This window comes from Pelmatolapia mariae, linkage group LG17 (genome assembly GCF_036321145.2).
Source record: "Pelmatolapia mariae isolate MD_Pm_ZW linkage group LG17, Pm_UMD_F_2, whole genome shotgun sequence".
In the NCBI taxonomy this organism is placed as follows: domain Eukaryota; kingdom Metazoa; phylum Chordata; class Actinopteri; order Cichliformes; family Cichlidae; genus Pelmatolapia; species Pelmatolapia mariae.
This window is the reverse complement of record NC_086242.1, coordinates 21,467,865-21,492,527: the sequence shown is the minus strand read 5'-3', so window position 1 is coordinate 21,492,527 and position 24,663 is coordinate 21,467,865. Positions and strand designations below refer to the sequence as shown.

Below are 24,663 nucleotides of genomic sequence, written 5' to 3'. Positions count from 1 at the left end.
TTCTCCATGGAGCCCATTTATCAGAGCTGCAGAAAGATGTGATAAAGAAAGGAATGCCTAAGAAGTACAACTAGCTGCCCATACCTGGGACACTGGAAACTGCCAAGCAAAGACTCACAGATTTATAGTAGGGAGATTAAAGCCAGGAGCACAAACCAGCTGTTCTCCACTGGACAATCTAAGGTGTACTCTCAGTGGCAGAGGAACTGGACGTCATGACCATCTGGCAACACAATCGAACCAAGTGCTAAAGGATGAAGCGGACTAGGAATGGTTAACTGAAGGCTGGACAGTCCTGATCCCCAAGGATCCCTAGAAGGGGCCAGTCCCATCCAACTACCAGCCAATAACCTGTCTCAGCACTACATACAGTGGCTTGAAAAAGTATTCGGCCCCCTTGAACTTTCCCACATTTTGTCACATTACAGCCACAAACATGAATCAATTTTATTGGAATTCCACGTGAAAGACCAATACAAAGTGGGGTACACGTGAGAAGTGGAACGAAAATCATACATGATTCTAAACATTTTTTACAAATAAATAACTGAAGAGTGGGGTGTGCGTAATTATTCAGCCCCCTGAGTCAATACTTTGTAGAACCACCTTTTGCTGCAGTTACAGCTGCCAGTCTTTTAGGGTATGTCTCTACCAGCTTTGCACATCTAGAGACTGAAATCCTTGCCCATTCTTCTTTGCAAAACAGCTCCAACTCAGTCAGATTAGATGGACAGCGCTTGTGAACAGCAGTTTTCAGATCTTGCCACAGATTCTCGATTGGATTTAGATCTGGACTTTGACTGGGCCATTCTAACACATGGATATGTTTTGTTTTAAACCATTCCATTGTTGCCCTGGCTTTATGGTTAGGGTCGTTGTCCTGCTGGAAGGTGAACTCCTGCCCCAGTCTCAAGTCTTTTGCAGACTCCAAGAGGTTTTCTTCCAAGATTGCCTTGTATTTGGCTCCATCCATCTTCCCATTAACTCTGACCAGCTTCCCTGTCCCTGCTGAAGAGAGGCACCCCCAGAGCATGATGTTGCCACCACCATATTTGACAGTGGGGATGGTGTGTTCAGAGTGATGTGCAGTGTTAGTTTTCCGCCACACAAAGCGTTTTGCATTTTGGCCAAAAAGTTCCATTTTAGTCTCATCTGACCAGAGCACCTTCTTCCACATGTTTGCTGTGTCCCCCACATGGCTTGTGGCAAACTGCAAACGGGACTTCTTATGGTTTTCTGTTAACAATGGCTTTCTTCTTGCCACTCTTCCATAAAGGCCAACTTTGTGCAGTGCACGACTAATAGTTGTCCTATGGACAGATTCCCCCACCTGAGCTGTAGATCTCTGCAGCTCGTCCAGAGTCACCATGGGCCTCTTGGCTGCATTTCTGATCAGCGCTCTCCTTGTTCGGCCTGTGAGTTTAGGTGGACGGCCTTGTCTTGGTAGGTTTACAGTTGTGCCATACTCCTTCTATTTCTGAATGATCGCTTGAACAGTGCTCCGTGGGATGTTCAAGGCTTGGGAAATGTTTTTGTAGCCTAAGCCTGCTTTAAATTTCTCAATAACTTTATCCCTGACCTGTCTGGTGTGTTCTTTGGACTTCATGGTGTTGTTGCTCCCAATATTCTCTTAGACAACCTCTGAGGCCGTCACAGAGCAGCTGTATTTGTACTGACATTAGATTACACACAGGTGCACTCTATTTAGTCATTAGCACTCATCAGGCAATGTCTATGAGCAACCAAAGGGGGCTGAATAATTACGCACACCCCACTTTTCAGTTATTTATTTGTAAAAAATGTTTGGAATCATGTATGATTTTTGTTCCACTTCTCACGTGTACACCACTTTGTATTGGTCTTTCACGTGGAATTCCAATAAAACTGATTCATGTTTGTGGCTGTAATGTGACAAAATGTGGGAAAGTTCAAGGGGGCCGAATACTTTTTCAAGCCACTGTAGAAGTTCCTGTCAGGCATCATAGTGGCTAAGATGAACAGGCACATACGTCAGTACATGAGTGGGGCCCAGAAAGGAATTGGCACAAATAACCAGAGGGGCAAAACACCAACTCCTGGTAAATACAGCAGTTGCTAGAGACTGATCAACATGTGCACCACCTGGACTGGTTTCAAGAAAGCCAACAACTAAATGCCTTACACATGGATCCATGTCTCAAAGGGTCAGGGCTGTTTCAGCAGCAAAAGGGGACCAACATAATATAAGGTAAGTGGTAATGTTAATGTTATGCCAGATCGATGTATGTGCATGGAGATGGCCAAAAAGTCTGCAAGTATAAAGCAAACAAAAAGAGTTGCAGAACTATTTATGATGTCAAGAGTGCATTATTGTTCGTCTGAGGTGAATGTTTTTGGCCAAAAACCAAGCCCATGCGGATAGTGCTCTGTGAGGAAAGAATTTAGCTGAGTCTTAGAGCTCATTAGGAACAAATAGCTTCTTGATGCTTCCCTATTAGATGTTAAAGTCTAATTTTAATCCTAACAGTTACCATATGTAAGTACTAATAAGAGTCCTAAAAGTGAGTGTTTCTCTTCAGCACTGTTGAGAGCCCTGGCGTTATAATTAGACTAATTTTGATAAAATTGATTCATATTTTAATTAGACTGGATTTTCATTAGAAATGGCAAACAATCAGCTTTACATACATACTTTACATCCAGTCAATTCCCCTTTTTAAGCAGTGGGTGTGTGAATACTGTAAAGTAGGGGTCATTGTAAGACAATCAGCCTGAGAAAGAACCATTTACTATTCCTATAATAGCCATTTGTCGCTGCAGGCTACAGTGGATCAATACCACTGCCTAGCAAGCAAATACTTTATCTGATATTTATATCAATGTGATTGACAGGAGTGGAGCTAAACCACACACACATACGCACCCACAGAGACACACACTGGAAGACACACAATCCACAGCCTGGACAGCAGAATGTGTTTATTAATATTGATGCAAGTGTGTGTGTGTCCTCAGAGTTTATGGTTTATTCATCAAAGGCAGAAACCAAGTGAAACACACACATTCATGCTGGAGGTAGAGAGAAACGCAGCATGACTGCAGTGATCTATTCAAAGAGGGAAACTTTAGAAACTCTTCAGACAGCCTTCACCTCTCTGCTCATCTTCCTCCATTAAAGAACATGTTGACCCCATTTAGACTTGTCGTTCCAAGTGTCTCCGAGTCAGATAAAATCCAAACCTTTATGATCAAAAATACACCTACCTGCTCCTCTAATGCCAGGATCAGAAGCCACAATATCAGCTTGATAATGGCTCGACAGACGTGGGCTGTCGGGAATAAAAATGAGAGACATGCAGCGTCTCATGGCATAAAACAACCCAAAGCTTCTAGGTCACTTCACAACTTCCAGACACAGAGGGCAATTTGTGTGTGCCACAAAATTAACACAAAACAGCACTTAACACAGACCACACCATAAAATTACCATAAAACTCAGTGACAAGCACCAAATTATTCATGACTACATGACTGCTCTGTGTTGGAACACAAGATGCCCTGAGGACGATTTACAAATGGGCACTTATAGTTTCCTTTAGCACCCAGAGCTAGCAGAGCCAGAAACACTGAGGGGAACCATTAAGAACAAAGTGATCATTCATATTAAGATGATTATTTATAAGTAGAACTTGACTATCACCAATGTTTGATGCTGTGTCAACACGGGAAAGAGTTTATGAAGGAGTATCAAACAGGGCACTCCAGTTTTAGCAAGGAAACAACCAGGAGGCATCCTAGTCAGATACCCAAACCCTACCTTCACTGTTTCTGTCTGATGGTGGAGACCAGTATTCCTACCCTGAACCTTCTCCCAAATAACTGAGCACTTCACCATTTCTCTAAAAGTGGTTCTAAGCAACCTTCTGAGGAAGCTCATTTCCATTGCTTGTATTCTCAATCTATTTACACAAAAGGTTTGTGGATGATTGTGGGACCAGTTCACATATCTTATAAATCATGTGACAAACTACTCTAGACTCTAGACTCACTCTACTGTGAGACTACTCTCTGTGGGGTTTTCTTTTTTTGTTCTGGCAACACTTCCAGTCGTGTAAATAACCACCATATATACACACTTATAAGGGATAAACCAGACTTGACACCTCAAAAGATGTGTCATGTGGTAGTTATGTAGCTGACTGAAAGCAAAGTCATATCTATGCTGTCAGATGTGCAAGAAACAAACAATCTCTGTATAGACAGCTGTTAAAGGGCCTTCAAAATGCACCTGGAGAAACAACATAAATGTTCCTCTGTTCATTTTACTTTAGATATCTGCAAATGTAATTACTGGGTAGTCACTGCAGTTAAGCTCAGCAGATGTCTTGGATGTCTTGGATCAGAGTTTAATTTTATTTTCATATTAAATCTGGGGTAGGGAACATTTTTTTATGAATGGAAAAAGAAAAAAAAGACGGATAAAAGAAAATAATAAAGTATATTGCAGGAGTGTTAATAACTACAGTTCTTCAAATGGCCACTTGAGGTGAGCTCCTGAAGACAATCATCCCCATTGACTCCCATGTTAAAAAGCCCAAATTTACAGTGGAAATAAACATACGTATGTAAAAACAAAAAAGCAAACAACCAAAAAAGACAGTTTTTGTCTCTAATGCTACAGCTCACCCTAACAGAAACTGTATAGAGCTCAGGAATATTTTAGCACCCAGCTGTTTGAATTGTATTAAGGATTAAAGACAGCTAACTGTTGCTAGCCATCACACCTGCTAATTAAACAAGACCTCAGAACTGTAGTTGCAGCATTATAGCATACTGACTATGTTTAATGGATTTATCTGAAGAATAATCATTCTAGCTCTTTAAAGAAGTCTAGTCTGGTGAGTGAGTTTGTAATCCTTTTTAAGCTATCTAGCTATGCTTGATAAGTTTGCTAGCAGTAGTGAATAACTTGATAAACTTTTTGTGACACCTCTTCCTTAAAAAAAAGTCCACATTTCAATGGACATTATATTAAAGTCAAGTTTTTAAAATGTGAATTCACAAACCAATAGGTGTTGTTTTTACTTTTTCAAGGCTCTTTTAAGGATGCACTTTGAGGTGATTTTGGGGCAAATACGCTTTTGAGACCGGATCAAGCAAGTCACAAAGTAGTCCACAAGGTTAGTTATGTGTGGTGATGCAATGAGCTGTGATGAAGACTTTCCCCTGTGAGTGCGGGGTCTGATAACAATGTGTGGACAAAAAGTCAGTGCTGACCTCTCCAAAACTGATATGAAGCACAGTGATGTCCCATGGATGTCTGGTGTGGCAGAGAGTTATAGGGTCTCTTTTCTAAATTTCTGGCTGCTGTAACTTTTTATATTTCAACTTTGCTTCCTCTGTCTGACTAACAAGAAGAAGGAAGCTTGAGCTAGAGGTGACAGAGTTGAAGATGCTAAGATTTTTATTGTGAGTGACCAGAATGGATAGGATTAGAAATGAGGACAGGGTGACAAGTCAGGTTGAGCCATTTGGAGACAGTCAAGGCTGAGATGGTTTGGACATGTGCAGAGGAAGGATAGTGCATATATTGGACATAATGTTGAATATAGAGCTGCCAGGCAGGAGGAAAAGACTCATGGATGTAGTGAAGCAGGATTTGCAGAGGATTGGTTTGTCAGAGGAGGATACTGGAATACTGTGAGATGGAGGTGATCTGCTGTGGTGGCCTCTAAAGCGAGCAGCCAAAAGAAGAAGAAGAAGAGCTTTTTTCTGGTACATTTGTTTAGTCATACTTATCTGGCTCATAAGGGTAAAGCAGTATATAAATACTTCCTTCAACTGTGGTTTTGTGGACTCATGAATAATTCATCACTGTCCTGTTTAGCATTAAAGCTCATTAAATCAAGCACACAGACACTGCTTCTCCAATCACATAACTGTTTACCTGTCAGCTGACGAGGCACCACAGAAACGAGCTGTTAAATCCTGACTGAGATACTGTTTGATTTATTTTCAGTATCATTGCCTCGACCTTAACGTTAGCTCATGCTGTCCTCATCGTCTCTCTCTCTCTGCCTGTCACTTCAGTTCTTTTAAAGGCATTTATCTCCTTGGTTGTTTGATGGTGGCAAAATAAAAAGACCCAAATTTAAAATGTCTCCAAGCACAGCACCAGAGGAAGAGAAGAATGCGTTTGACAAAAATAAACCGTGATCTTCAAAATGTCACCTTAATACCTGAAGTTAACAAAATGCCAAAAAAAAGTCTGAAAATGAAGATTTGTTTTTTTTTGTTATGTAAATGAAAAGCTTCCTCTCCAACTTAAATTTATTGGATACATAGATGACTGCCTGTCACGCTAATGTGACAGCTGGTTGGATGTCAGTTTGTGAGTGGCTGCAGGTAAGTTAGCATGCTAGTTAGTTTTCATCCATCCATCCATTCTTTTCCACTTATCATTGTCAGGGTCATGGGGGGCTGGAGCCTATCCCAGCTGTCTTAGAGTGAGAGGCAGGGTAAACCCTGGACAGGTCCACTTCTGTCGCAGGGCTAACAAAGAGACAGACAACCATTCACACCTATGGGCACTTTAGAGTTACCAATTGCCCTAACCCAACTAACTGCATGCCATTGGACTGTGGGAGGACCTGGAGAGAACCTACACAAACACATGGAGAACATGCAAACTCCACACAGGCTAAACTCAGGACCTTCTTGCTGTGAGGCAACAGTGCTAACCTGTACGTTGGTGGACACCAGCCTTTCCAGGTTGTCACGAGAGACTTTAAAAATACATTTTAAAACTCATTATGTGATCTGAAGTCTATGCAAAACCATCCTCACTTTCTTTCAAGCACATACTGATGCTTGGTCACGACCTTAGTCATCATGTGGGAATACAGTGGGTACCCTTTTACTACTCCTACTACTCCAACACAATTCAATAAAAAGCCCTCCATGTCTAAAATAGATTCCATGAGACCAGGGCCTAAAGTGCTCTGCTGGTGTCATCAACAGCAAAGTGGTGAAATGCATAACTACAGTAACCAAGGGAACAGTGGAAAAACTTGTCTATGTACGTTCTCACTCATCAGCAGCATTGTAGACGTCCAGATACCTTCTTTTCAAAAGCAGTGGAAAAGATTGTTGCAGGTAACATAACTTTGTCTTGTGTTGTTAGGTTAAGTCAAACATTAAGCTATAACAAGTTAACCCTGCAAAGGTCCATACTGACACGACAGCATCAAGCTGTAGACATTGTGAACTGCTGCAGATTTCTCAGCTGCACATCCACGATGTCTCGTGTTCCACTACATCCCAAAGGTGCCCTATTGGATTTAGTTGATTTAAGCTTTTAGGAAGATTTAAGCTCTGTGGACCACATCTGCACCTGATGTGATCTGCTCCATTGTCTGTAAACTTTAGAGATGGTTGTGAAGGACCATCCCAGCAGATGAGTAACAATCATGCCATATTCATAATAACTTCAGTCAATTTTGTTCTTTATTCTGATGCTCAGTTTGAGCAGGTCATCTTGACCTGCAAACATACAATTTTTAAAACTGGAGTAAGGTTATAATCGGAGTGTATTGCTAAATTAAAGTACCTTTTTATAAAAGAGCTCATGAGGTTCTCAGTGGCAGAATATAATCTGCGATAAGACGTTATTTTTTAGCAGAGCCAAAGGAAAATAAGAAGGTACAATCTGCACAGAAATGAACACTTGTGAGATATATAATGAATTCTGATTTTACAAACTTTTCCCTTCCTATTTTTTTCTGTTTTCATATCAAAGCTGAATGATACAGGGCTGGTTGTCCATAAAAGATGACTGAGGCTCAAATTTTGTATCTCTATATGTAATCATGGGAAAAGAGGGATTTGTGTTTGGTCTAAACACACCATGAGGGTGAAGCGATGATCATGAGCTTTTTCCGACAGAATTCAGCCCTGATTTCTTGTCATTCTACAGCTGACTTGTTTAAGCAATAAAAGAAAACAGCAAAAGTGCCAGATATTGTTCCTTCATACAGTGTCCCATCAAAAGAACTGGAGACTGAAAGTGTCGACAACAATTGTCTGAACTGTACAACAAAAATTTAAAGTTTTAAAGAAGAACTATTGAATCCCAGGAAAAGCAGCCAGTTTAACTGCTTCAAAAACCTCCAGCAAAATGATCATTCTCTGGATGAACCCACATCAGTATTTTCTCTCCAGAAAGGTACAAAGTTGTAAGTTCCCAAGTTATTGAAGGACTGGACAACCTGCACACAATTTAGTGTATGTCCAAGAGTTCTATTCTCATGAAAATAATACTGATAATGAATAATTAAATAAAGCAGTCTGGGCTTGAGTCAACAGTGTGTACACTGCGGGACACTGCTGTGCTTCTAAACACAGCGCCACTGGATCAAACAGCAGCATCAGCCCCGGTTGCACTCAGCCGTGACACTGAATCAACTAAAAGCACAGCATCAGTTTCTTTTTAGTGTTGGTGAATGCCTCAGGACCGCTGAGTGTGTCTGAACGCAGCCCCGCGAGACTCAACAAGAGCAAAAGAAAGATTTCAACTCCACCTACAACAAACAGCTTCAGTTCATCAGCTGATGAGACCTCGAGAGCGATTCTCAGCTCAAGTGAAACACAAAAGACTCCACATGAAAGACAAGAAAAAGAACATAACATAAGAAAAGCTGAGGAAACTTTTGTTGAGAAACTGAGCAGGTCAGAGTGACTGTAAATGTCAACTACTGTACAAAAACATAACAGACGGAAGAGAGAGAAAGACCTGGAAATAAATGATGGGAGAAAACAAGAACAGGTAAAAATAAAGAAATAAAAAAAGGAAGGAAGCTGATGAAGTATTGATGGAAAAGAAAGTGGGTCGATAAAACAGAAGAGAGTAAACTCCAAAGGTTGTAAAAGATGTGAATAAAACATGATGGGAATCAAATATAAATGAAATATAAAAGATGTAAAGGTGGTAAAGAATGTGAGGAGAAACAGGAAAAGTGCCTTTTCAGGAAAAAAAATCCAGCAAGATCACTGAAAGAAAAAACTTAGTGCCTAATGTAGCGTGAAATGAGGGGTTTCAGGAGAATTGTTTCAGCGGTGAATGACTGAATGAAGAACAGATGGAGAGACGTGTCAGGAACAGGACTAGCAGTCTAAAGGCCAACTAGTGTCCAGAGACTCCAGCTCCATAATGCTTATTCTTAGAGCTACAAATTAGGTCCATCCAAAGAGCGGCATTTGTAGAAAGGCCATATGGACAAACCAGAGTGATTAACTAACTAACATTTTTCAAACTTGCTTAACCACACTTTTTATGCATAAGTTGGATACACTTACAAAAAAGGACCACAAATATTTCAAAGATTCTGCAGTCATGCACTGCTGGTAGCCACAGTGACAGCACACATCGCTTTTAAGTCTCCTGTTGATTGCTCAACTAGAGCTGACTGAACCTAGTGACAGAGTGGTGGCTTGTACAGTAAAAACTTGTCAATCATAAGGTAGCCACGTCTGAAAGCATACAGTAAAAAAAAAGAGTTTCACTGAGTGTGGTCCTATGAAAAACCAACTTAGTCTTTGATTCACAAGCTTATAGAACTTTCTTTAGTAGCATTTACTTGAGGTACTTGATTTTTGTATGACTTTCTCAGCATCTCACATCAGTCTGAAGGAATATTTGAGGTGTTTGTGCTGACATGCTGTGTTTGGTTTTCTACAAATATGCTGCTGTGCATTATGTACAGACATCTCCACTTTGGTTTTGTCTGTCCAAAGGACAGTTCTCCTGAAATTTCATGATCATAAGTTCATTGCAGTAATTTTGTCAGTGCTGTGCCCAACCCACTAGTGCCACCAAAGCATGTAGTTCTCTGTTTCTAATGGGCATCGAATGAATATTAGACTACAGGCTAACTGAACAGAATGTTTTGTCGTGCTAGTTTGTTAGCTTAGCTACACTCGATTATAACTGCCATCTTGTTACTGTAGAACTTCCATCACTGTTGGGTGCATCAAAGTAAGTTTAATAAAATGACATATAGTTTATTACAATCTCTGAGAAATAACAGAATATTAAAAGATCTGACAGCTTTCAGTTCCCTCACCTGTTGTTTTTTCTGACTTCCTCTCCGTACAGGAAGTGCTCCTGGCTGACTGTGATGTAATATGTAGGGAGCTGCTCTGATTGGTTCTTGCTGATGGTGACAACAGGGTAGCCCATTTGTAGAGTCCACCTGTCCATCATCTCTCCGATATCAATATCTCGGCCCTCTGAGCGCATGGCCTTTAAAGCAGAATCAAACACACACGTAGTGTAAATGATCAATGACTAATAATGACCAATTTACACACATCCAATCAGTGATTAAACTAATCTGTGTGGGAAAAAATTGACCTTGACGTAATTAGACATCAGACTGGCAGCTAATTAAAGAGCAGTGTCAGTCTAATGGACAGTGCTAACAGAGGTGACGCTCAATTAATCAAATCATTGCTCCTCCTGTGTCGGACAAACAAGAAAACAAGCTCCACCTCCGCCTGCCAGTCATGTTACCACATCAACAGGCTCCTCACTAAGTCAGGTGATAATGAGCATCTTCATTAGAAGTGCTTTATTAAAGAATGAACAGCTTCAATCAGTCTGACAGCTCTGTCCCAACAGAGCCAGTTGAGGAATAGTTACAGGTTTTAATACCTGCTACTGAGCAAGGCACTAACATTAAAAGTGGTAATGCTCTGCCTCGAAGCCTTTGGGGCAGGAAAGTACACAAGGTTGAAATACCAGACAGACATAAAGTCAGGTGAGGGTTACCTGAGACAGTTTCCTCCACAGGTCGTCTCTGGCAGCGTTGCTGTACATGTGACTCAGCAGATAATCCTGAAAACAATGAGACAAAGCAACATTAAAGCAACACTGTTATGATGTGATGTATCTGTTGTATCATCTTGATGCATGCACATTCATCCAGGTTAGGAAATCCCAGAAAGCTGATCCTGTTCCTCTGTAAGAAGACTGAAGAAGTCAGTTGGATGAGTGACGAAACATTTCTCCCACTAAAAACGCAACATTGACATGAACAGAATCAACTTTCTGGGATACATATGTCATATTTCTGCTATAATTACTGGCTGATTTTTTCCCTTCCACATTGTGACCATGCAGTTCACAACAGAGAATTTGGAAGCCTTGATACAACAACCATCTTTTCCCCATCCTCATATTTCATCTGGAAATAAGATGATCACAGTTAGCACTTGTTGGGTCCTCTCTACCAATGAATCAGAAAAATGAAGTGAGTCCTTTATTACCGTGTCCCTGAGCACAGTTTTGATTATTTGGTTCTCAGCAGGCAGCACAAGGTTGCAAGGACTCATTCACAATGTCTAGCACCCTTACTGTGACATGTATTTGAACCCTGGCCACAGTAAGTGCCATGTATGTACAATGACTTATTAATGATGCCACTGGAACAAGATATTTCCATTTACAAATTTAATATGACCATACTTTCTGGATGCAGGGCTGTGCAGGTGAAGTTACTTCACATTTTCTGTTACTGCCATCTCTGCTCTGAAAACAAGGATTGGAGGTGGTTCAGGCTCCAGTATTTTCCCCACATAGATGTTACCTTTGTTAGCTGGCTTTGGTATTACAAAAGAAAAAAGAAAAAAAAGAAAGAAAAAACAAAAGAAAAAAAAACAGTTGACATATTTTATTTGGTGACTCATTTTGACCTTTTAATTTTTCCCCATCAAGTTAAGAGAAAGATCCCTTCCACAATCAATTAAACAGCAGACCCCTTTTTTGATAGGTCAGTGGCTGCTTCTCTGCGGCTGCTGACATCATTCAGGTTATTCTTTTGTCCACCAATCAGCTGTCCTCCAGCTCCCCTGTGCTGGACATGAGCTGGTATAGGCAGTCTTTGTAGAGCTCTGTAGATAAGAGTGATACGAGGATCACTCTATCTTCACTAAAGGCTCTCCAAGACAATGCAGTTGGAGTGAGATCATGGGGTGAGAGTCTCCCTGAAGAGGCAGTTGATTATTGTGCCTCATCGAGCTTTGTTATATTTTGAAATTAGGACATTTTTATCTGTAATTATTATTTATTAAATATTATAACTCAAACAGAATCCAGTTCTGTGGGAAACACTAAGGATCCATTGTGTTTCAAGTCTGTCCAATAACAGGAGGCTCCGGGGGCAGATTGAGGATACGCCGGGGTGACTAGTGTTTTTAAGTAGCCTCTGGAAGGACTGGAGGGCAGGACAGTGATAGGTGCTCCAGTAGGGAGTGGATGGATGGAAGCCAAAACCATTTATAAGAGGATGCCAATGGCAGTACAATGACTACAATCTAAGGAAGCATAATTTTTAAAGTTCTATAACACCAGGCTGTTATTTACACCAGGCTCTAATTTACCATTTTTATTAAGCAGAAGTAAAAATGTCAACTTCTGATGCACTTTATTGGATGTCACAGTGACCTGGTGATGGGAGTATGGGGACATATTATATCTCAAAACTCTCCCAAGTCTCTCTTATCCACAGTGCACAAGGTTGTTCATTTTGGCCATGCAGTTGTGAAGCTGTAACTGGCTGAATTCAGGGGTATTCTCTCAGGTGGAAATTTAATGATACCTATGTCTGAATGAATTTCTGAAAAGCCTTTTGAGAGGAGCATTTACACGTGTTTGAAACTGTACATTTGAAAGTCAATGACATGATGAGCCAGTAGTGCTTGAGTCAGAGAAGAGCCCATGTCAAGTCCAAAGAGTTTTGGGCTCAATATCAAACTCCCTGAGTTACATTTTCCAAGCTAATGAACAAGATGAAGACTTCTCAGGGCCATTTTCTCATTCAATAGAGACTTAGTGGTGTGGTGGCTTTGTTTTCAGCCTGCAGTTCTTTAGTGACATTCGGGTCCGACTTGATCCCAGTCTGTTTTCCAGAGCAAGAAACTCACTCCCACTACAGTGGATTGAGAGTTGTAAATGCTCAGGGAGGGTGGCAGTTGGTTTGGTTCATAATAAAACAAGGAAAAGGCAGCGAAGCACTACTAGATAACAAAACAGCTATGGAGGCTGAGCGCTAATCTCCTTCTCAGCAATTCCTGTGTCCTTTGTGTGTTTTAACGTGGATTCCTCCAAGTCAGTCATTTGCTGTGGTGCGTTTTGAGCTCGATAAGGCAAGAGGAAGCTTTTTATTGGAACAAGATGACACATATGATAACGACACTAAGTGCGTTTGGGAGTTTGGCTCTGCCACCTTCACTATATCTGACATGAAGGGAGATAAAAAGAGCCCCCCCACACACTCCGAGAGCCTGACTCCATTAGTTTTAACAGTGTGATGCACCTTGAACCAAATGTTTTTCAGTGATAATAAGCACTGCGTAACAAATACTGTGGGTATGAGTAGTCAAAGGTCATTAGAGAAAATCAGTAGGTGTAAGAGTTTAAGTAAGGCATTTCGATTGTTGCAGGCAGGGTTAGAGCCTAATGAGGACTTGCTTTCCCTCATCTGAAGATGACTTGCATAAACTTTAAATTTCACCTTCAGTCGAGCTCCTCTGGGCTTCAGAAAGGCTCTAAAACCCAATGATCACTGCAGGCCATTATTTACATCTTCTCCAGTAAGTATTGATAACTGTTAATGAGGTTTCAGGTTTTGTGCCACACTGAAGTCACGTCAGGGCAACCATAATCATCACAATCTTTTCACATCAAGTCCAGATGCAGTCTGGGAAACTCTTGATTTTTCTGAAAGCTCTACATATCAGGCTTTGAGATCAGGGATACAGAAAAGGTGAACCAATATTGATGTTTTTGTCCGCCAAAGTCCACTCTTTAAGGTAATTAAAGCCAAACTGATGAGACACTACAGATATGGGCTGTGCACAGTATTTGATCTTCACACAGCTGATTGAGCTGGAGTACACTTAGCCCGAGCTGAAGTCCATAAATCCATATCTTTGTACTCAAGATGTCACTACGTTCCACAACATTTACAAACCTTACAGCACTCTGAAGAATGCTCACAAACATCCTAAAACTCCAAAATGCTCCCAAAGCATTTCATCCATCACACTAAACACTGCCTAAAAAGACAAATTATAGGAAATATGGCCAGTTGTGGAGATTCATCTCATCTCAAATGATTTCAGAGTATCTAGTTTAAAAATTCCCCAGTGTGTTCTAGTTTAACATATTCTCAACCTTTTATTTCTCTTTAAAACAGGCAAAGAATATTGGTTTTAGTACATATATGAGTCATCTTTGTCACAGTGGAACAACAAAAAAGAAGCTCGTAGATCACACAAAATATGGTTCTTTGGCCTCCTGTTTTGACAGAGCTTTAGTGTCATTTTGTGCCTCTTTGGTTTCATTTTGTGTCTCTTTGGTGTTTTTTGTCTCCATCTGGTTTTCCTCTCATTATGGGATAGATTTGCTTCCATTTGTACATGGCTTTTCACCAAGAAAATATTAAGTATACAGAGCTTGTAACGCTAGGGAGGCCTGATGCCCCTGGGCCTTTGGTACAGTAATCCTTCCATGTATATACAATATTAAAATCTACATGAAACCTAGACAGAAATTTCAGCCTTTTCCGTGACTTTCAGAAGGCTGATTTTCTCACTGTTCTTTCTCAAATGCATCAACTTTAATATGTGTGTAACGTCACAAAGGTTCCTTTCATGTCAAGTTACAGTATTATCTTTGGTAAGAAAAGCATAGACGATCATAAATTATTTTGGTTACGGCTCCTGTCATGCCACAAATCACCAGAATGAGACTCCATCACATGGCATTGCAGTTGTTTACCATGGTTTGTTATACGCTGTATTTTTCACTAAACACCTGATTAGGTGTTGAAACGCTCTGACAAAGAGGTTACGATCGAGAAAGTCTTTGTTGTTGTCATTAATATGAACCAAACTACTGAAGCAAACATTCTCCCGAGACTTTTACTCTGCTGGCGACTGAAACGAATGCTCTTATTATATAGTATGTTGTAATGCTCAGCACAATGCATGTGTGAAGACCTCCATAACACACACACATGCACACGCACGCACACACAATGTATTTGCCCTGCTCTGCTGCTGGATCAGCAGTATTTTATATAGACTCTGGCTCTCAGTATGTTCCAGGTCACTGATAGTTTCTGCAGGAAAACCAGGACAGAGTCTCTGTGTTGTGTGTGTGTGTGTGTGTGTGTGTGTGTGTGTGTGTGTGTGTGTGTGTGTGTGTGTGTGTGTGTGTGTGTGTGTGCACAAGGATTCGTACATATTTCTGTAACTCCATTCCAAGTAAAAATTATATTTAACCTCCATCCATGTTACATCAGACGTTGTCATTTTTACTGTAACTGCAAACAGTCTCCTTCCAATTTGGAGGATACAAAGCGTTTCCCTGTGCAATAAACTACCTGGCCCCGTTGGTGTGATTGGAGCTTTAGCTGCTCTCGTGTTTCTGTGACACCATCACAGTTTGAACCCTCAAAGAGCCACACAGCAGCCACATATAGCTGAACAACAAACAATGCAACACACAGAGTTAGTTAACACAGCTATTGCTTCATGACTGTGTGTCACAACTACAGTGTAAAAGTCTATTAAAACTGTGAGTTCTACAAAAAATAATTCCTATGTCCCCAAATAACTTCTTTCTCCCCAGTGTTTTAGACAGTTTTTTTTAAACCTGTCCCCAAGCTAACTTAGAGAGAACTAAAAACAATCTAGGGAATGCAGGGTACTTTTTTATAATCAGGATTTACTCATTATTGCCTGCATCTGATTGCACCCACGTGACAGACTGATGACTTATCCAAGGTATACCATGATAGACCATGACAGTAGGAATGCATAATAAGTATTTTTAAAGTCCTACCTCCTGTTCTGCACTATCAGTAAATCTATGCTTTGAGTATTACAAATTCAGCGCCTTTTAAACGTGTATTTAATATCTGCATTTTGTTGCTCTGGCTGCAGCTAGCTTAAATTCAGGTCACTTAAAATTGATCACAATATCGACAGGAAAACGTGGCAAATCTTCCTCTCAGAATGCCCCGCAAGCCAAAGGTACTTATTCCCTGTTCATCTATATGCACAGCATGTCCCAGACAGTTAGGATTTTGCTAAAATATGGCTGAACACACACACACACACACATACACACACTGTTTCTATGAATCCTTCCATGTTGTGTTGGTGATAAATCAATTCAAAGCCCCGAAACCCAGCTGTTCCCTCTGATTTAAAAACCTCTGTATACACAGCTGGACTCGCAAAGCAAAGGGAACTTACATTGAGTCCCTTCTGGAACAGCGGCTGCCCCATCACGTTAGCAAGCATCCGGATCAGTGCCGCCCCCTATGGAGAGCAAAGAAAAACACACTTTCAAACATGGTTAAAAACATCATCATCATCCATCATCATCATTGAAGTTGCTGTGATCACTGGAGGAAAAGTAGATAAGAGTCAACTTTGGTGAACTTTGAAATTAGAGACTGGCTCAGATCCACATGTTAAACTGTTCAGACAGCGCTGATCTTCAAAGGAATAGGGGTGGAAAGCTGCCCTACCAGCCGCTCTCTTCTGTTTTAAAGTATATAACCCCAGTTTGTCAAAGTATGTAGACAATTAGAAGACAGTGTGAATAGCAGTTTTGAATTTTCAGTTTAGTGTTTGTGGTTGGCTAGAAGCAAATGTATGATCTGCTTTGAATACAAGAACATATTGAAGTTCTATTGTTAAAATATTATTATTTATATTAATTATTATTATTATTATTATTATTATTATTAAAAAAGAACACATTGAAGAGGTATTCTAACATTCACTGGAGAGCATGATCACACAGGTACATTTATAGTGCAACAATCTTACTTCTGTTGAAAGTGGCTTCTTACTTTTTTGTAGGCAATCCAGTCAAAGACGCGGTCAATGTCTGTCGCTTGTTCCACTTCCTGGGAGATTGGATGGGAGGAACTCAGGCCATCCAGCAGCATCACCTCATGAAGGACATCAGTCAAGAAGCGCTGCTTCTCCTGAAAACACAAAAATTTGACTTTTTCAGGTATTATATTTCACTTTGATTATGAGAATGATGATTGTGATAATGCAGTATTTAAGGCTGATTCAGTGGGTGGCACCACTGAAAAACCTCTTAAACTCTAAAATCTCTTAAACTTTGACAGCAGAGTGACAGAAAACAAAGAAATTATATTACTAGTAGAGGACTATATTAGTGGTCTGATAGTCAACAAAGACCCAAGTCAAACTGCAGGCACCTCTCATTGAAAATGATCAAAACATCTTAACTAGCCTTGAGCAACCATATTCCAGTCTTCACCAGACAGCATGATATAATAGGACTGCATGCACATAGAACATTTTAATGTATTATTAATGTAGAACAGTATTGTGTGTATATTAAGCCTTATGTCATAAAAATACATGCAAAAGGTCAAAGAAAAGAAAAAGCGGCTATGATAACTAGAAAATTGACTTGGCTGTTATTCGTTTTATTTCAAAGCTGAACCAAGTTCCAGAAATCCAGTGAATCTCACTAAAACATGTTTCCTAGTAAAAGGAGGACTGGATGCTTTGCCCTCGCACAGTATGGGAGTCTCTTTGTCTTTTTCGACTTTTATGGTGTCGTTCCAGCTCAGCTTTTGACAGATTCTAGTTAAACATTTATATGTAGAACAAATGTTTAGCTGTAGTTAGATGGTGCTTTCTGGGATCTTTGTTGTTCCTTTCCTGATCTTGTTTCTCTGCTTCTTTCCTCAGGACTTTCACCTTATCCAGCTTTTGCAGTTTCTCTCCAATCTTCTCTTCTTACGTCCTCGTGATTATTTTCTAATTGTGTCCACTGTGTATCTTTCGATGTTTTCTGTTCTCTCTTTTGATCTCTCCTTATTCCCATGCCTCATCTTCTCTCCTTTCTTTGCTGTCTTCATTCCCTCCCATTACTCCTCTTCTTGTTTCCTCTCCTCATCGGCTTCTCTGGTTTCGAGGTTTTAATAGACATCTGCAAGCATGTGGAGATTTAATGAGCTCTGTCTAAATTACCCCTGGGATCTGGCTAAATCCAGAGAAGTGTGGCACTGTCTAATTCATGGATTACAGTGTTTACTATGGAGATTTGGTTTTAATGAACCTCCTCCTTGTTAAGCAATAGAATTGTTGGCTTATTAAGTTTCAGATGTTAATGAATAGACTAAACATAACTTTTTTTTCCTTTTAAATTAACAGTATCTGGAGGGATCTGGCTAATTCTTGGTCCATGAGGTTAGGTGTAATTCACGGATTAAAGCAGTGGGCATTAAGTAGATGTAGTTTTAATGATCCTGCATCTTGTTAAACAAAAGTTTTAATGAACAAAAGAATCAACATAGACCTGGGTTTTACAGCATCTGCTGGGATCAGACTATTTCTTGGTGAGTGACCGTTGATGTTGATTTACATTTGTCACATTTTCATCTTGTTAAGCAGTTCTAAGTTTCAATATCTCGACACAGAAACTGAAAAGTCAGGGGAGTCTAACTTTGGGATCCAGATTAATTTTATAAATTTGTTTTTCATCTGCAGCAATGAACTGTCTGATATCTGGCGAGAAAAAGTGATGGCAGTTTGAATCTCAGTGGGTATGAGTGGCTTCAGACAAACAGCTGTTTTTTTTTCTTTTTTAAATAATTGTTGATGGGTTGCCAGAAGAGTTGCAGATCTGACTAATTTGATTTTTTTTTCCTGCTTTGTTTGAAACAGGATTCCTCCTCGAAGTATTTAGCAAACTCCTGGTAAAAGACAGACTATTGCTCTCATCTCAGAGTCAGCAAAAAGGCACACACAGAGGTAAACAGACAGTTCAGGGACTCCACCATGAATTATACAATTAGTCAATTAGTTAAATGGCACATTTGGATGAAACTAACTGTGGCTATGAGAAAGGGGGAAAAATAAGACTAAATGAGACATCAGCTCTAATTAACAGACACTTTAAATCACCTGGAGAGAGTGAAATAGGGGGTCCATCTGGTCCATATGTTCATTATGAACCAGATGGACCCACATGTGGAGGGACGGCTAATAGGCCAACAGTCAGGGTAAACACAAACACGCACACACAGATGGAGGGATAGGACGGCGTTCAGGAGCAGCTGCTGAACTTTTGAAACGTCTGCTTGTCTCATCGCTCCGTCTTCCTTCACTTCCAGGCTGTCACTCCTCCTCACCACCTGTTTTTCTTCCTCCCTCCTCGCTCTAGCCTCCTCTTCATTTTGGTGTCATTTTAACATGTCACGTTTGGGTAGTAGGCAGCACTCTGTGTGGCACTTTCATTCTGATTTCATCACCCCAAGGCCACAAAACCATTTTGGTTTTGATTGACTGTGAGGTCTGCTCAAATAACATTATAATGAAAAACCTTGGATGTTAGTTTTTTTTACTGATACTGATGATGCACACAAGATCGGCCATCTATGTTCAAGTATATGCTTTGGTTTTAATACAATATGTTTATATGTCATGTGGTTCAAACAAAACCTGGTACACCTGCCTCATGTGGTAACCAATGAAGCCAACACACCTTCATCTGGCAGTTAAAAATATGAGGATGAGAAACTGATTACTAATGACATGGATGTGTGAGAGAGTGTGTGTACAATTCCACCATCTGCCGGCAGGTTCCCTCAATCAAAGACAGACATCAAACAACACACAGTGGAAAAAATCATTAGGGGAGCGAGGCTACGGAAGACACGTCCCTGAGGGCTTCCAGCGGTTAATGGACAATTAATGTACACATCACGCAGATGTCATGAACTCATAAACTGTGCTTGATAACATTCAAAACAATAATTTACCTCGTCTGAGTACCATTTCACTAGAAACATGCTGGATGTTGTTTGGAATATTTCATGTTTCTCATATTCAGTAAAATAGCCCAAAGGAAATTTCTCTGAATGTCACATCCAGTCTAATTATGGCCACAGGACATAAAGAAGCACATACATGAGAAACATGTCAGCCAACATGATAATTCAGTCACACAAAATTTGTGCTGTGTGTAACTATGTTACCAAGAAGCTGCCAACCACATTCATTTCCATCAAAACAGCGACAGCAAAAGCAGAACTGTGATATTAAACATGTTTGGAGTGAGAGATATTGAGATCATAGTGACTTTTTCTTCTGGGGACTGTGTAGGCGGAAGGTGGAATTTAAACAAACAATTATTCAGTTCGAAGTTTCACTTTTCAGAAAGTCTAATGCTGTCTCACATCAGATTCATTCATGGCTGAGAATCAGGACTGCTTCAGTTATAAGACTGCTCATCTGTCCATCCAGCCTCGAGCATAGAGTGCTGAAGCTTTGTGTATTACTTTGGTGAGACGTTATACAAGAGATGTGTGCAAGTCAGTAGAGTCCTAAACTCCATCCATCCAGATAATTCAATTCAAATCGTGGGGGTGCTGGAGCATATCCCAGCTACCAGAGCGCGAGAGGTAGGGTACAACCCGGACAGGTCACCGGTCTGTTGCAGGTCTAACACAGAGAGACAAACCACTATTCACACTAACATTCACACCTACAGTCAATTTAGAATCACCGGTTAACCCAACCCTACTATCTGCATGTCTTTGGACATCCTCATAAACATCATATTGAGAAATAACTACAAATATGCTTAATGTGACTTTAAAATGATACGTAACAAATAACCTGCCCCGAGCTTTAATCATTTAGTACCTTGTTGATTTCCCAGCTGGCTCAGTGCTGTAAGCAAACATGTGCTATTAAAGTGAATGCAAACACAGTCTTTTCTCCTCCTTTAAATATGTCCATATCAAAGATGAGCGAAGAGGCTGAATATTGATATTTCTCTGTTCTCTTCAACATGAAGTCAACGTTCACCTCTGACCTGCTCTCTGTATGCAGAGCAGATAAACAGATGTTCTGCTGTCAGCGATTAAAAAAAAGGCAAAGAAATGTGTTTATGCTATGAGTACCAGTGCTGTAAGAGATCATTTTAACTGCTTAACCTCTCATCATCTACCATGTCACCAGTGACCCATCACCTGTTTTTATTCTCCTGAGGCCCAACCTCTTGTTTAACATGCAGATATTTGGGATAAAAATAAATATCATATAAAAACAGAAAGTATAAAAACATATGTTATCATACGACACAATAAAGTGACTATTGTTTACCTCCCGTTTAAAGTGCAGAAAAGCCAGAATGTAGTGTCCCCTTGTAAAGACAAAGTCTCAGAAGGATCACATAAAATCTTTTCCTGGGTGTTACACTACATGTGTTCACCTACTACAATTACAACCACAGAACATACACAAACAGATGGATGAGACACCGCGATCCATCTGTGAAACCCTGACTTAGGTGTTGTGGTTATTGCACTCTTGGATTGTTGGAGGCAGAAGTGATGCATAGAAGAGATACTGGCTCGCTGACATTGTACGGGCTTTGTTACTAAGTTGCTTTCATAAAGTGCTTGCAAACCTGTTTGCTGAGTAACAGACTCAAAGCACAGACTTGGATGGTTCGCACCACACAGCAGGACACATTATTGGTCAGATAATTCCATTAAGAACACTCCAGAAGGCAAGGATGGGCTCATTTTTGGAGATTGTCTCAAGTGGCCATTGGAGGAATTGCAGGTTGATGAGGGGGGGAAATCTTTAAATGCACGTTAGAGAGAAAACAAAATATCTCCACAGCAGTTTTTTCAGCTATAGGGGTAGCAAATAGTATGCCAATAAGTCTTAAAGAAGTTTAATATGTGTGACCTCCAGGGACATAAATGAGAATGGACTTTGTGTAGAAGTTAGAAATGAACATTATTAATTTTTTCAAAGCAGCTTTCCCTTTTTCTTAATAGAGTAGAAAAAAGGCACATTTTATTTGAGTTCTCCCAAATGTCTTGACTTGAGGAGAAGACAATGTCTTATGTTTATCAGCAAATTAGGACTTTTCATTAAAAAAGTAGAACAAGTAAAATATTTAGAAAGCGCCATTACATTTTTCAGATAAGAACTGTTCTGGTTCATGCTGGGATAAAATTATGATTAGTTTTTCCTGCTGTGCCTTCATTACTGCTGTGTTTAGCTGAGATTAACGGGCTGTATTGGTATTTGGGCGCCAGAGTTATTAGAAAATGTCTGATTTCGTTCATTTGGCTTTTCATTAAAGTACCGGAGAAGCAGGCCATCGTTACACTTGTATAAACCAAGTTTAATTCTGCTTTAAAAAATAATTAGTTGGCAGATCCCTGGGGAGGACACATTAACTTTTAAGCACTTGTGATTAGGAGAGAAGCTTTGATCACGCTGGACCGGAATCAAACGCAACAAGGTTACAAGCTGGTACACAAAGCTCCGCCAAAGGTTCTTTTTTGCTTCATTTACAACACTTTTTCTGTCTTTCTCAAACATTTCAACTTCCTATTGTATGTCTCCGTACCAATGTGTCCCAGATCCTTGAGTTGTTCCCACACCATAAACCATTCAGATACTTCTCTGTCTCCTGCCGGTTGGACTGAAACGGTTCTGAGATCTGAGCAGGGACCACCTGGATAACTTCCCATTAAGGCATTTTGCATCTGAGATTTTTTTTGTCCTGTTTACTTTATTATTATTATTATTATAAACTCTGTAGTCACCATCAGTGTCACCCACTGTTTCATAAAATCCACATTTTGAAGGTTTCCGTTTAGCTTCGTTGACCATGTTTAGGTGAGTGGACTGCTTTTAATTATTTATTTTTTATTATTTCCACATGAGTTACACATTGAAAACACCCGCTGACTGACACCACAGTCAGCTCTATCTAGCTTTGTTTAACAAAGGTCAGCTGAACACTATTCAGTGTGCTGGGTGTGCTGTTGTCTTTCTATCATCGTTATTAACCTGATCTGATTTTTGCCACATTGTCCCTCATACTGTAGCTGTATATTTCTGTTTTCCTGTGTTGTAATTTTAATTACCTGTTTTGTCGTATCCTTGCGGCTTATCAGTATTAAGGCAGTTTTTGAATCCACTTCCTGTCTCCTAACTTCTTCATTTGGGTCCACTCTCTGGCTGCCACACAGCCGATCCTTGACACCCAGGTGTCACGATTTTTGACCACTTAGTGTTCATTTTCTTATGCAAGCCCAGGCCAGATCGAATATATAACCTCTCCTTCATATTGTGGTCATAGTGCCAGTTGATTGGGTACGTGATTGATTGACTAACACAGAAACAGTCTATTCCTGCCCTCATTATATTTATATTTGTTTGCCTTCTCCTGTGTTTTTGCCCCTGGCCCTGCAGCACTGTGACTCACAGCTGATGGAAATGGCCTTTTTTAAATAAAAACCTGCATTAGAAATAAATTATTTTATCAACACCGGTTCACTTTATCATTGTTGTGCTTGTTATTGGAGAAACACTTTGTTTCTATTAAAGCGTCCAGCCGTGCAGAACGGCAGTAACAGGGATTTAAAAATGCCATGTCGCTCAGAAACAGACTGTGTGTGCGTGCAGAAGATAAGGTGTTTTAGTGTAGCACATTCTCTGTTGGAAGAAAATCGCAACGTACTTGGGCAGAAACAAAGCAGGAAGCGTGCATGTGCTGTAATTTAAAGTTCTGCAGCATTCACCGCTTCTCGGAGAACTTTCTTGAGTTTGTCCTTCGGGGAGGAAGGTGGGGGTGGTGGTGAAGAGGGGTACCCTGCGAGGCTTTGAGCAAATTTGAGGAAGGTTTCATTTCTAATTTTATATTGTTTTGAGTTGAATCATCCTCTGAGTCAATTTGTTTGCGAACCTGAGCAGAATAAAAGAAAACAGGATTTTACCTCCTGAGGAGACTCACAGCTGAATATCTGGCAAATTTCAAGGAAACAGTTTTAGAGAAAGAAGGAAGGACGTATCGATTGATGTGAGTGGAGGGAGGTGGAAGAGTTCAGGAGAAGACCTTCCAGTCAGGACTTCCTCCTCCTCAACAGCCGCTTTTAACTCTGTGCTTATACCCATGCTGTATATCCAAATGTATTCCAAGTTATGTAAAGCTTTTACCGAGAGAAGAGAAACAAGGTAGGCTGTTAAAAATAGAACAGCTAACAGCTGATCTGCTGATACAATTATTTGCTTCAAAGATTCTCCTGAAGTCAAACTGGGAGCTCAGTGGGAAGCACTGATGGTTGTGGAAATATTGAATTTCCAGTTTCCAGTTTGTTACCATCCAACCACATCTCTCATTCTGTGAAATGTGTCCAACTGTGCAGCTCACTTTCTAAAGGCACAGACAGGAAATGAGAACAGTTTAGAAGATGAAGAAATGGGTGTTGTGTTCTGGTAACTTCAAACTAGAAACTTCAAAAATCCCGTACAATGGGTTTATGATTTGGATGGGGATGTGTGCTGGCACAGGCCTTGCACCAGCGCCACTTGACTAGAGTGCTGTTGACCTAAAAATAGCCAACACCACCGGATGGAAAATGGACAGCAGCGGTGGAACATTACCGAGTGCAATGATGTTCAAACATTTTTTTGGCCCAAGAAAACCAAAGCACAAAATAACCTCCATACATGACCGAGAACTCATCAAGCCTTCCTCCAACTGTGTTTCTGGGTGTAGTGCATTCCAAAGTAACACATTTAGTA

General features: G+C 40.3%; 1 protein-coding gene across 1 annotated transcript in view; it reads right to left on the bottom strand.

Moving 5' to 3' along the window:
* The window catches only part of LOC134646561 (thyrotropin-releasing hormone-degrading ectoenzyme-like), a 233,778-nt gene that overhangs the window by 42,798 nt on the left and 166,317 nt on the right, over window positions 1-24,663 (bottom strand). Inside the window, exons 7-10 of the mRNA XM_063500358.1 lie at window positions 16,908-17,045; window positions 16,303-16,368; window positions 10,808-10,873; window positions 10,101-10,279 (exon numbers count right to left, since the gene is read on the bottom strand). Coding sequence (XP_063356428.1) covers window positions 10,101-10,279; window positions 10,808-10,873; window positions 16,303-16,368; window positions 16,908-17,045 — 449 coding nt within the window. The remainder of the gene's footprint in view (window positions 1-10,100; window positions 10,280-10,807; window positions 10,874-16,302; window positions 16,369-16,907; window positions 17,046-24,663) is intronic.